This window comes from Oryza brachyantha, chromosome 6 (genome assembly GCF_000231095.2).
Source record: "Oryza brachyantha chromosome 6, ObraRS2, whole genome shotgun sequence".
NCBI classification, from domain to species: Eukaryota; Viridiplantae; Streptophyta; class Magnoliopsida; order Poales; family Poaceae; genus Oryza; species Oryza brachyantha.
The window spans coordinates 8,210,107-8,223,458 of record NC_023168.2 but is presented as its reverse complement, the minus strand read 5'-3'; the positions used below and the strand labels follow the sequence as shown (position 1 = coordinate 8,223,458).

At 42.8% G+C, this 13,352-nt stretch overlaps 1 protein-coding gene across 2 annotated transcripts; it reads right to left on the bottom strand.

Annotated features, from left to right (window-relative positions):
• Positions 1-10,000: 10,000 nt before the first annotated feature.
• On the bottom strand, positions 10,001-13,003 carry LOC102707405 (diacylglycerol O-acyltransferase 2D). Of its 2 annotated transcripts, none has more exons than XM_040525569.1 (9): positions 12,640-13,003; positions 12,418-12,492; positions 12,215-12,300; positions 11,901-12,007; positions 11,612-11,788; positions 11,125-11,211; positions 10,829-10,926; positions 10,618-10,705; positions 10,001-10,331 (listed from the first exon to the last, which is right to left on the bottom strand). In XM_040525569.1, exons 1-9 carry the CDS (start codon positions 12,861-12,863, stop codon positions 10,230-10,232), a joined length of 1,044 nt encoding a protein of 347 aa, XP_040381503.1. In that variant the 5' UTR covers positions 12,864-13,003; the 3' UTR covers positions 10,001-10,229. The 2 variants fall into 2 exon arrangements, with proteins under 2 accessions (XP_040381503.1, XP_006656043.3); XM_006655980.3 differs by having other exon boundaries at positions 11,612-11,767; positions 12,640-13,001.
• Positions 13,004-13,352: the final 349 nt, after the last annotated feature.

The following is a 13,352-nucleotide window of genomic DNA, read 5'->3' as shown; positions in this document are numbered from 1 at the left end:
CTTCTTCTCTTTTTGGTGTCTTGATACCAAAGGGGGAGAAGTAGTCTATCTTCTTTAATGTTGAGTTGGTTGGAACACTTGAACTATTTGCATTGCATATCATTCATCGAACTATCTGCATCACATGTTTAACTTGCATTGTCTACGTAGTGGAACACTTGCTAGTTTCTATTCATTTAAGACTATATGATGTGATGTAATATCATTTGTGAGCCTGCTATTTCTATTGCTATATCTATGCTTGTTCACATTTGTGTTTACTGTGAGATGCAAGGTGTAAGGGAGAGTTACTCTATGCGTATAATGCATACCTTAAGGGGGAGCTCAATCTTTACCTTGTGTCAAAATTTTGTCAAATTTATTCAAATATCTCTTGTGAATCAAATGGTTGTCATCAATCACCAAAAAAGGGGAGATTGAAAGTGCATCTAGGCCCCTAATTTGTTTTGGTGATTAATGACAATCAAATGATAAGGACTAATAAGGTGTGTGAGAATGTGAACTGACCGGAAGTTCCGAAGGAGACCTCCGGAAATTCCGAAGAAGGAATCTTTTGCCCCCAACGGGCAAAAATTGAGAGGGGGGTATAAATACCCCCCAACCCCTCAAGCTAGGGTTGCTGCTTCACTTGTTCATCTCTATGCCCTTGGCTTGCATTTCTTGAGATTCACTTTGAGCCTTTCTTTCTCACTTCCTCCTCTCCACGGATCTAAGTGATTTGGATTTTGTGTGTGTGAGAGTTGGTTGGTTTGAGTGCTTGGTGTTGACTTCGCGAGAAATTTCATGAGCACTAGATTCATCCCCAAGATCTCTTCGCTAGTTTGTTACTCTTGGTGGTTAAGGACACGTAGATGGCTAGGCGTCGTTTCTCGAGCCACCGAAACTCTTGTGGTGCGTCGGGAAAAGGTTTGTGAAGGTTAGATCTCACCTCCGAAAGGGAAGGGATACCTCAAGTGACGGGGAGTGCATGAGTGCAACCCCGAGGAAAGGGTTGTGGAACCCGGCTCAAGTTTGAACTCCTCAACGGAGAGTACAATCCCCTCAAGGATTCGAACTTCGATAAAAAGTCTCCGTCTATACTTGTGGTGAAATCTCTCTAACTTGTGATTTAGGCTTTGCTTTTGGTTGCCGCGCGTACTCTAGTTGTTGTTTGTGCAAAGCTTGGAGGTGGGTCGCTTATTTGAGGTTTGGTTGGCTAGATCTACTCCTTTCTCGTTCTAGATCTAGTGCTGTCAGAAGTTCCGAAGATCAACGGAACTTTCGAAGGCCGGAAGTTCCGAAGCCACTGACCGGAACTTCCGAAAGTCTCAGCTTCCGCTTTTTAGGTTAATTTTTAAATCGCCTATTCAGTCCCCCACTAGGCCTTGATATACTCTTTCAAAAATAAGTAGGAAATGAATGTAGGTAACACAAGGCTAGGCTAGGGTTAGATGCACAAAAGCGGCAGTTGAATAAGACAGAGATTTAAATTAGAAAAGCAATATTTAGATAAATGAATAAAGCATTTAAATAAAGCTTCTCCTCACTGTTCAACGTTACACCACGTTATACACAGGCCCAACCCACTACCCAACGTTACACCACATTGCGGTAGCCCCCAAGTGAAAGCCAGTTTACCTAGGTTATTAAATGTTCAACTAATCACAGTGAATCTAGGAGTCCGTCCGTAACCGTGGGCACGGCTATTGAAATAGATTATACTCTCACCAGAGGTGTATACCACTGTACCCATAAGACACGGCTCCACTGCACTTGAACGTGCGCCGAAATGCCACCATGACATATCGGATAGGAAACCGTGATAGGACGTGCCACACAACCCTCCCTATTTAATCACACCGCACTTCAGGTTTCACCCCTCCTTTACACCAAGTCGGCCAGTCCCCTCTTGTGCCATGGTGAATCCAGAAGCAGTATAGGTCATCGTTACACCACGACTCCCATTCATACTCCATCACGTCCACCCTTACCTTGGTACGTCAAATAGTTCGAAGACATGCTTCAAATCCCACCTTACCCATTTCAGCATGTGGTTAGCACTAGATTACTCCCAGGGTTTCCCGTGAACTGGTCCTTAATTGTCATGGGTGCGACTCTCAAAACCATGCACCCATGACCCACCATTATCAGTATTTTAGTTCGAATTAACCCTGACGCGTAGTGAACCATTTACCCTAAATCGGTCTACAAGTGATTAAGGTTTCCCATGTGCTACTTATTCTAAGCAGCGCTAAGCATAGCCTAGACCTAAAACTACTTTAGTTATCCTAGGTACAACAAGAGTAATGAATGGATAAACAACGGCGTAATACAATAGGTCAAACCCGGAAAATAACATAAAGTAAAGTACAGAAAATATTGTAAGTAAATAATGCATGTTTGAATTAAATAAGCGAGAATTTGATAATAAATAGGATCAATATGGTCAAAAGGAGTGCCACTTGCCTTGCTCAGATTTAGGAGGGATCTCCGCGACGATCTCAAAGTAAACGGGAGCTTCGGCGGGGTCCGAATCTAAGTGACAAAGCACAAAAATAAATAAACAGGCATAAACTCTACTGAAATAGTAAAAGAAACTATTTTTTAATGGATTCTTGGCATTTTTCTGAATTTAATGAAATTTGAATGGGCCCTAACGGAGACTCGATGGATTAATTATGAATTTTAGAAGTTCTCTATGTTTTTAAACTAAACATGAAAAATCCTTAATTGAATTATTGCACAATAGTTGAGGATTGCTGACATCAGCCCGAGAGGAGAGAGAGTTCGGGTTGACAAGTGGGCCCGAGGTGTCAGTGAGTGGGGGAGGGTAAAGGGGCTGATGGGTAGGGACCCGAGGGGCGAGAGAGGGAGGAGGCGGCGGGGCGGCTGACTAGTGGGCCCGACTGAGAGGGAGAGGTTGGCGGGTGATACCTGCTGGCCAGTGAGAGGGAGCAAGGGAGCAGGAGGGGAATGACCGGCGGCGGTGATCGGCTCGGGTGGGGAGTGACCGGAGACGCGGCGGTGACGGTCCGGTGGTGGAGGCAACAGCGGCAACGACAACACAGCGACGCGGGAAGGAGGCGGTGCAGCGGCGACCGAGAGGGGGGAGAGGCAGCGCAGCTGGTGGCGGCCCGAGGACTGTGTCGCGGAGGGACGTCGATGACGTGGAGTGGCGACGACGGCGAGCGACGCACCCGGCTGGCGGCGGCGACGCGGGCGATGATGACCAGCCGAGGAGGAGAAGGGAGAGGGGAGGGTGACGCGGGGGCGTCGGCGAGGAGGAGGTTGTGCTGATGACGGGGTCCAGTGGTGGCGTTCGCCGGTGAACGACGGAGATTAGGAATGGCTTAAGCGGCGCCGTTCGAGCAGCGGTGGAAAAACAGCGACCGAACGCGGCGGTAGGGGTTTTATAGCGGGGAAGGGGTTGCCGGGGATGGAAGGTGGCGCAGATTTGGAAAGCGGCAGCATCAGCGGCCAGACTCGGGGAAGGCCCGATAGGCGGGGCCCACCTGGCAGTGGCACGGGAGCGGAGGGAGACGCGGTGGACTCGGGCGCGGCGTGGCCGAGCAGCTGGCCCGGCTGGCCCAGCGCCGGGAGAACGCGCGCAGGAGGAGCGGGGTTGGGCCGGCGGCTGCGGCTGGGAAGAAAAGAAAGAAAGGAAAGAAGAAAGAGAGAAAGAAGGAGGAGATTTGGGCTGCGGCCCAAATCTGAAGAAAGAAAAAAGAGGAAAAAGAGAAAAAGAAAAAGGGAGCCTCAACTTGCCAATTTTTAATTTATTTTTGGGTTAAATTTTATAATTTGAATTTCATGTTTAAATCCAGTTAATGATTTAGCGGACTTTGATTTATTTAAATTAATTCTTTAGAGATGTATTTTCCTGAGCTTTAATTAGGCCAATTATTATTTAACAATTTCTTTATTGAATTAGACTTGGGACAGAAACTCAGGGCATAACACCGGCGCCAAATCGGGGAGGGAGTGTGAGGGAGAGAGAGAGGAGGACGAGGAGGAGAGCTAGGATTAGGGGTTTAGATGGGCCATATTGGGCCATAATACTTAGTTTTTGAAGTCTGTAAAGCCTCCTTAGGTCCCCACGGGTTTCCCGTGGGTGTAAAACATTCCCCAGCCCCACCTTGAACCGGGGCCCCGGACCTGAATTCTCGCGTGGCCAAAACACTCCCCTCCCCCGCCCCCTAGGGGCGAGGCCCCAACGGGGCCGCTAGGGCCTCGGTCCTGCGGGGGAAATTGCCAACCCTAGGTTCCACAAGAAAATCGATGATAGAACTCCACCACAATGGGGCAACTGGCTGTCAGAGCGGCACCGACGTCTATACCGCATTACAACTGTCTCATTCTTTTCTTTGTCGTAAAATGTACTCCCTCCATATTTTGTTACATGATACCATTGACTTTTGGATTTATATTTGACTGCGTCTTATTCAAAAATTTTATAAAATATGCAAAATTATAAATTATACTTAAAGTTTCTATAATAATAAATCAAGTTATAAAAAAATAATTAATAATTGTATATTTTTTGAATAAGACATACGGTCAAGCGTAAATATAAAATTTAACAACATCATATAAAAAAATATGGAGGAAGTAGTGGATGGTTTGCTTGTTTGGCTGTTTCTCTTCTACCGGAACAGCCATGAAGAGGGAAGGATGAGTATATCAAAAGAAACCAATGTGCTTAATTGGTTGTCAAGGAAAAAGGTCGGAGATGGAGGATGAGAAGATTCAGCCTCTTCAGAAAACCATAATTGACCTACATGCTGAGCGTGTTAAGGTAAGCAACAATGCAGGTTACAAAGATTGCTGACAGAGTGCCAGGGAAAAATAATTGTGAACTGAGGAAAGGCAGAGTGAGACGGACCGGAACAAATTAAAGTCGCCGGCAAGACGTGTTAGCAGCCGTATAGGGATGAAAACGGCTTGGAACGGGCGGAAACCACCTTTACCGTTTCCGTTTCCATCTCTTTTCTAGAATCGAAATCAAAATCGGAAACCTCGGATACGAAAACGGAATATTTCGAATACGAAAACGGAGCGAATTCGAATCGGAGCGGATACGGTAACGGAAATTTATCACAATATAAAAACTATCAAACCAAGGTTTCAATTTTTTTTCTAAAACACTAGATGAAAATTTTCAAACATTAGCAAGTAAGCATACCACTTTTTATCATTACGGCCAAGTTTATATGTCACTTTGTTAATGATTGTCTAAATACCAAATAAAGTCTATAATTTACAAATTATTATAGTAAAGAGCAAATCACGCGGATTATTATAGAAGTTATCATATCATATTATAAAATAAAATGTGCATAATACAAGTTGTTACAAAGTGTTTGTATATATGTTTTGATTAAGGATTTAAGGCTAACTTACTGAAGTGGGCTGGGCTATTTGGACTAATATTGTGGATTTATGTCATATAGGCCTGCATAAAAATTCCGAGAAAAATTCCAGGAAGTTTCCGACAAAAATTCTGGAAAGTTTCCAACCGGTTCCGATTCTGACGGATAGTGCCCTTACCGTATCCATTTTCATTTCCGAGAAAAAAAATCCAAATCCATTTCCATTTCCGATAAATTCCAAAAAAAATTCCGACCGACGATTTCCGTTTCCGAAAACTGGTCCAGAATTCAGAAAGATTCCAAACCGTTTTCATCCCTAGGCACGTACAGGCATGCCATGATTAAGGGCAGCTTACCTTAGGTGGTTGTTTGGGTTAAGCCAAACGACATATTTGTAAAACATTTTCAAAAATTTACTCCAAATTAATGTCAAAAATTAAATTTTAACTTATAAGCAGAAGTAGAAGCAAGGAGACAGAGAAGTTTCTTAAGCTTAGGTTGTCAAAATTGCTAGTAAATGATGATGATCAATTCGAATCGGACAAGAAGACGTTGAGCTCTGTCTCCAATCTGTAGTGACAATCATTGTACCATACAGATCAATACATAATACTATCTCCATTCCATATTATAAGAGTTTTTAAACTTGTTTAAATTTATCAATTGATGAGTGTATATACTTTATATATATGTATAGATTCATTAGCATCCATATAAAACAATGCCAGAAAATCTTACATTATGAAACGGGGGATTAGAATGCATTAATGAGTAGAGTAGAATACTATAATAGAGAAGAACTGGTTGTTTCGTTTGTCCTGGTGTCGTGGGAGATGAGTTGAGCTAGGTTTCCAATTTCCTCCTCCGTGCAGTACTGCGTCTCGGACCTCTCGGTGCTGCGGGAGGCAGCGCCGGTCGGTACCATTGCCACCGGTCGTTCAGCCCCGTGCCTTTTACTGACAGCCAGCTCGGATACTGATTTTAGAAGCAGTGATTAGAGCAAGTTTAATGATAAAATCAACTTACTGGGTTTGTTGTCTACCTATTGAATCCTCTTAAGTAGAACCGTCACTGTAGCATCAACGGAAATGAGTTTTTCAAAATTGAATTACTTAAAGAACTATTTGAGATCAACTATGGCACAGCCGAAATGTTGAATATCAACTATGGCACACCGAAAATGTTGAATAACTTGGCTATGTGCAGCATCGAGAAGAATATCTAGACAACATTGATCTTAAATGCTGGTAAAAGTTCATTTTTATAAAAGATCATGGGTATTTCATCAACAACTTAAGGTATTCATATTATTTTAATACTTTAATTTAACATTTATATTGCAATATTAATTTGAATGATTATGTCGTATGGCTTATAACTATATATTATAACTTATAAGTAAAAAAATTAGTCTCAAGGCTAGGGGGTTAACGGATCGGATAATATCCGAGCCGAATCCGCTTAAATTGAGGATGTGGTATGGTTTTACAACTATCCGACGAATATGGAGTCGGATTCAGACCGGATAGTGAGTTACGGATTCGGATACGGATGTGGTATCGCTAATACCCAGTGGATGCGGATTATTCAATTTTCTTACCGTATAATCTGATAGTCATTTTGGTGGATAATCTGAGGTTTTAGCCCATAAAGCACTCAATCAAAAGCCCATCGATAGCGCACATATTTTTCATTCAATATTGAATTGCAATGTATTGATTGTATGTACATATCATATCCGGTCATAATAATCCGTTTTCAAGCCAACTCTGCACCGACTCCGCACCATTTCCGACATCCGCAATAATCTGTATTCGCATCTGTATTTGAAAAGGTCCGCATCCACTCCACATCCATTTAAAAATTATGGTATAGGATATACAGTCAGCCCTAACCTTACCTTTTTGGATTTTTAATTTTATTTATTAAATAATACACAAAATTGTTTTTTTATTTCAAAAAATCATAGATCTAACCTCATGTGCCCTCTAGGAAGGCGGAAATCCTACGTGGCACATGACGCGGTGGACGACAGTAAAGGCGATGGCGGCTCGGGGAATTTTTGAGTTTGGCCCCGGCGAGGGGTTTTGTGCAAAAAAATGCAAAATTACCGCCCGCGCCCGAGAACTTTTCGATTAAACCACGGTATGATACATGTATGTATAACGTATGTAATTGTTTAATCACAAGTACTACCTTGGTTTAGTGGTCACCGTCCCCCTCTTCTATCCAAGAGAACCAGAGATTAAAAATATATGTATCAAATTGTGATTCAATCAAAAAATTCCCGAACGTGAGCGGTGATTTTGCAAAATTGCCCCTGCGCCGTCATCGCCTGTCCCTGGCTCCCTCCTTGCCATTTGCCCTTCACCTTTCTGCCCTCTAAGAGGGCGGCAGAAGGTTAGATTTGTAAATTTTGGAAACAAAAATATATTTTTGTAAATTATTTATTAAATAGAATTAAAAAAATCGTCCTAAAGATTTGTGTTTCACATACGATTACTTGAGTTAAATAGCCACGTCGTCGACAGAGATACTCCCAGTTTATAAACGAAACTTGTCTTTACCAAATTTTCAGTAGGCAGTTTGTAAATTACTGTAAAAAAAAGGCAACTAACAAACTAAGATAATTAATCAAAGCGTGACCTTCAAAGCAGATACAAACACACGACACTTACCCCTATAAGCGCACGCATATAAACTATCCTGAGGAGCATCTCCGAAGGCCAGACCTGTCGTACGTATCTTGAGGCTGGCAAAGTCACTACTGGTGCCTGTCTCGTTATCGCTGGGCGCGCTATCCACCACTAAAGAATAATTAGCCCTGAATACAAGCGCTCATCTTAAATAAACTATTTAAACCTGCGTAGGATAAGCTCAACCCACTTCACGAAGTGTGACTTTTTTAATCACAACCCTCTAGATCATGCCCATTTATCCTTAGAGAATGGATAAAATTTGACTCTCTAAATCTTAATTTAGTCATTTATATCAAAATATTTTATCTCAAAACTGTTACGTAGTAGACTCTCCATCACCGCTCTCTAAATTGTAATGACCATGAGGACGACTTGTGGACCTAATTATGTGTGGAGTTCATAGATCCCAATTTTATTAGATGGGAAGATGACTTGCCAGATTTAACTATTGAGGAAACATGTTTGGTCATTTAAATAGCATGAGAAATCAAATAGGTTGTCTCTTAGAGGACAATTTTTTAATGTAAGTGTCAATATTTAGTATGACAAGTCAAATAGGTAATCTCTTAAAATACTCTTATGGTCGGTGCTATATAAGTCGCAACATAAGATTTTTGGTAGATACACATAGAAGACAAGCATGCTATATATTCATATACAATACTAGCTTGGGCTCCAACAAACTCTACAAAGAAATGAGCTACGCTGGGTGTATGCAGAACTTTTTTTTAAAAAAAATGTACTACAGCCTCCGTTCTTTCCTAGATAAGTGAATTTCTATATTCAAATTTTGTCTTAAAAAAAGCACAGTCCTACTTATATTATACTTATCTTTTCAATGACCTTCCATTTAATATTTTCTACAGTTTACTCTCAAATATTATTACACTCCTAAGCATCCATCATTTAATAGGGACACAGGCCATTTTCTTGCTCAATTTACCCTCCTATTTCTAAAATTAAACTTACTACTACTATAGGCCAATAATAATCGGAAATACTCTCTATGACCCTAACTACTATTCTTTGGCCAATAAAGACCCGCGGTACTCTGTCCTAGCATATACTCCCCTATCCCACTTTAAACCAATTCATAGAATCCCACACAAATTTTCAAGAAAAAAAACCAAAAATGCCCTTTATTAACTAGTACTACATCATGCATATACATCGAAAGTAATATTAGTTTTTTGACCAGGCAGTACATCGCTAATTATGAATGAACTATGCGTCCTGATGTTTGGAGTGTAGATCGATTTTTCGTCCTGATGTTTGGAGTGTAGATCGATTTTTTTGGGACAACACCTCCGCTCTAGAAATCGTATTTTTGAGGATGGAGGAAGTAAGTTTTAGAGTTGAGCACAAGTGTTAAAAATTTTGGTGGAGAAAGATCGTCATATTTTAGGTGAAAAATTTTAGTGGTGAATTGAAAAAGAATGCCGATATAGAAGTCATTATATTTTTTTATGAATGCTATAAGTTAGTATACTTAGGAATAAAGAGAGTATACTATCGGGTTGTTCACTTCGTTACCAATATAACCTAACAAACTTTGGCATTACCAAATTTTGGGAAGGCAAAGTATAGTGTTTTTGAGGTATCGCCAAATGTTGCCATATGTTTTGAAAGTAGAATGTTATAGAATTCCCAAATTTTGGCAAAGTTGTTGACATTGCTAAAATTTGGAAAGGTAAAAAATGCCAAGAAGCCCGGTTACAAACCTACAGCGCTACTCTCCCTGTTCATTTCTCAATGCTCCACATGATTCTGACGTGTGTGGCCTTGCAACCTGCTGAATCATCTGTATTTGCTCTTGCAAACATTAAGTGCTGTAATTTTTTTTTCTTCTTATTCCATCTGATGATCCTCCAATCTAATTGCATTTTTTTTGGGGTATCCACAGTGGATATTTACACGTGCATTCAATTCAGTCATCGAAACACAGAACTAAGATTTATGCAAAAGGTCATCCTTTTATACGTCTTTATGCTGGGCCTGCAGCGACAAGTTTTACATCAAGAGGTTGCTGTACGATCCACACGCCGTAGCTACAGGCTGATGGTTCCGGTTCTGAAGATGACCACACTGCGACCTGAATGCGAAGTGCAGCTTGATTTACTACTACCGCTAGAGTAGAGCCATGTTATTCCTGAAGCCTAAACTGAGCTTAAGTTCTGGGATATCATAGGACTCTTAGATGGAGGCCAGGATACCCAGTTCTTGTCTTGTATTTCTCGAAAAGATCTTGCAAGGCCACAATGAATTGTTCATGGACTTCATTTATCTGCCCACAACAAACATGTTTATCAGAATACTAAAACTTCAATTTGAAATTTTTGCTGTCTCAGCAATGAGATAAAAATTAATTCAATACTGTTGTCCAGACCAAAAGACACCATTTGCTGGGAGATTTGATTTCAGTTGTAGAAGATAAAAGTATATGCGGCAGATGAGGTAGAATGAACAGATGCAGATTCTCAGATGGCCTTAAAACATAGTTTTTCCCTGATTATTTTACAATAGATCTACAAAATTATTTCTGATTATGTTTAATTCAGAAGGATTTTCACCTCATCAATGGTAGGCTGAGGATTTTTCTCGACCTCAATGGGTATGCCAACAACCACATGCATGGGCGTTGGGAAAGGGATCGGTGTCCTGCATCCAAATATGCCAGTAGGCCAAGTAAAATTTTAATGTAAAGTAATACATAGAAAGTAAACACATAAGTAGATATGAAACTAACACTATATCAGGTCAAACAGGAACAAGGTAGTTTACCCGTATCTTCCCCAGAAGATAATGGGAGTAAATTTAACTGCTCTAGCAATTTTCACAAACAATTTGCCACTTGGTCTCCACCACTTGTACGCATAGCTCTAACAAGAAGTTAGATAATCAGTAATAGGAATGTCCACATATATAGAATATACCGATAGGAAGGAGTAAATGATACAGATGAACTTGTGAGACAGAACAATGCTATTTCGTTGCATCTGATGTTTTCATAGAATATTTCTGGAAACTACATAATGAAACAACAATTTCAAAATTATGAAGCAAAGCCATGTTACTACCTGTCCGAAACAGAAAACAGGAACCAAAGGGCAGCCAGACTGCATAGCTATCTTGACAAACCCTTTTCTTGATTTCACAAAGGCAACCTGTCAAAGAGAAAGATTATGGCTCTTCGTAACTCTGTACATGATTTGACTAAAAAATTAGATTGTGGACTAGAGCAGACGTGATATTGCAATGGAATGTACTTCCCAGTGTATCAATTACTCGTTCCATCCCAAAATGTACTGCCTCCGTTCCAAAAAGACTTTATCTTTAGCAAAAAAAAAATTCTCAAAAAAACTTCATTTTTAGAGTGATCATTGCATTATAGTTTGAGAAAGTATGGGACATTCACGGAGGACAAAGGCATTGGAAATTAAAAAAAATGAAGGGCATTTTAGTCTTTTGGTTATACAGTGCTATGTGTGGGATAGGAGAAAGATGAAAATCTTTTTGGAACGAAGGTACAAGAAAAAATATCATCCACAAGATGAAGAGGCAAACCTCTGAATCATGATCCATGTGAAGAATCTCCTGTACACCTCCAGGCACTATGATACAGCTATAACCAGCTCCAAGATATGACTGAAAGTTCTTCCTCGTTGCAGGAATTAGTCCTAACCACGTCCAAATTTGCCTCAGGAACGGTGTGTAGAACACCTCCAAGAACGAATGACAAAACTGATCAGGAACACAGCCTACCAAATGAGCCAATTTAATCAACCTTCCTACTACATTGTGCTTCAGTGACATCAGCACACTCGTGGGGGGGGGGGGGGGGGGGGGGGCTTACCGCACTGCTCGCAAGGACCTTAATTTTCGGTAGAGGCATGAACCCGACAAGATCGGCGAGCGCCGCGACTCCGATGGGCAGCACAGAGTGGGGTTCATAGCCGAACACTGCAGATTACAGCACACCAACATCAGCACACCAAAGATTGGATAACAGATCACCTCCTATCTGTCTCTCTCCCCCTCTTCTTTCCCCTTTTGATATCGTCATCAATAAAAAGCTATGAGATTGACAAGACAGCTATAGCCACAACTAAACCGGAGGAATCAATGATGATCCAAGCATCCATAAATAGAATCAAAATTGGGGCTCACCGTAAGCCCTGTTGGGATCGAAGCACTTGTAGTCCTCCACATGCAGGCTGATCGGGAAGTAGCCCATCGCGTACCTGCATATGAACCTGCAGCACGGCATCAATATGGTCGCGTCATTCCAGCAGCATCATCCAAGAAAGGAAGGGGAAAGACGTGGAATTTGCAGCCATTAGAGAATAAAGAAGACGAAGAAGAGGACGGGCCTGGCGATCTTGCGGCCCCATTCGTCCTTGTCGTTGAGGGGTGTGAGCATGAAGAGGAGCTGGAATGCCACAACCCTGCGGTACCAATGATGAAACAAAAAAACGCGACGATGAGGATCGAGTTGAGAAACATTCGCAGGAGCAGCGGAAAGCAGAGTAAAAAGAGGCTCCTTGGAACGAATCGAAAGAAGGGGAGGGAGGGAGGGAGGGAGGGAGACGGACAAGGCGGCGACGCGGAGGGGGAAGAGGAAGAGGGAGGCGAGGACGAGGAGGACGTTGAAGTGGATGCCGCCCAGCCAGAGCGCCAGCGCGACCGTGGTCCGGGGCAGCGAGTAGCCGGCGCCGTGGAACACCGTGGGCCCGCCGGCGCCGTCGCCCTCGCCCGCGGCGACCCTGCAGGCGGCGCCCACGGGCCTCTCCGGCGCCTCGACGCAGTTCGCGCCCATGGCGCCGGGACGGGCAGCAGCGGTCCCGGTCCCGCGGACGGACGGATGGATCGGGGAGGTGGGGGCGAGCTGTTGCGTCAAGTTTGATGGCGTTTCGGGCGCTCGTGGGCGTTGCTTCGTCTGTGTGGTCTGACCCCGGCGGGAGGGAGGGAGGGATACGGGTTTGCGGTGCGGTGGGGTGAGGGGAAGTTTTATGGGCGGGGTGGGGACGGGAGGCGTATGGTGGCTGCGCGTGGCGCCGACGTGGCTGTCCGCGGCCTGCCGCGCGGCACAAGCTCGTCTCCACGGGGACTCGGGGAAATAGCAGTCATCTCGGCGGCCCCGTCCCTCCACATGGGTTATTACTGCCCTGCCAGGTAACCACTGTATAGTGTGGAGTAAGGTCCAATCCTCCATGTCATTTATACCTGTGTGGATCTAAAAATAAAAAATTCTAGAATTTCTAAGAAAAAGTCTCTCTTCTTTTAATACGAAGGACTTTTTCGACGA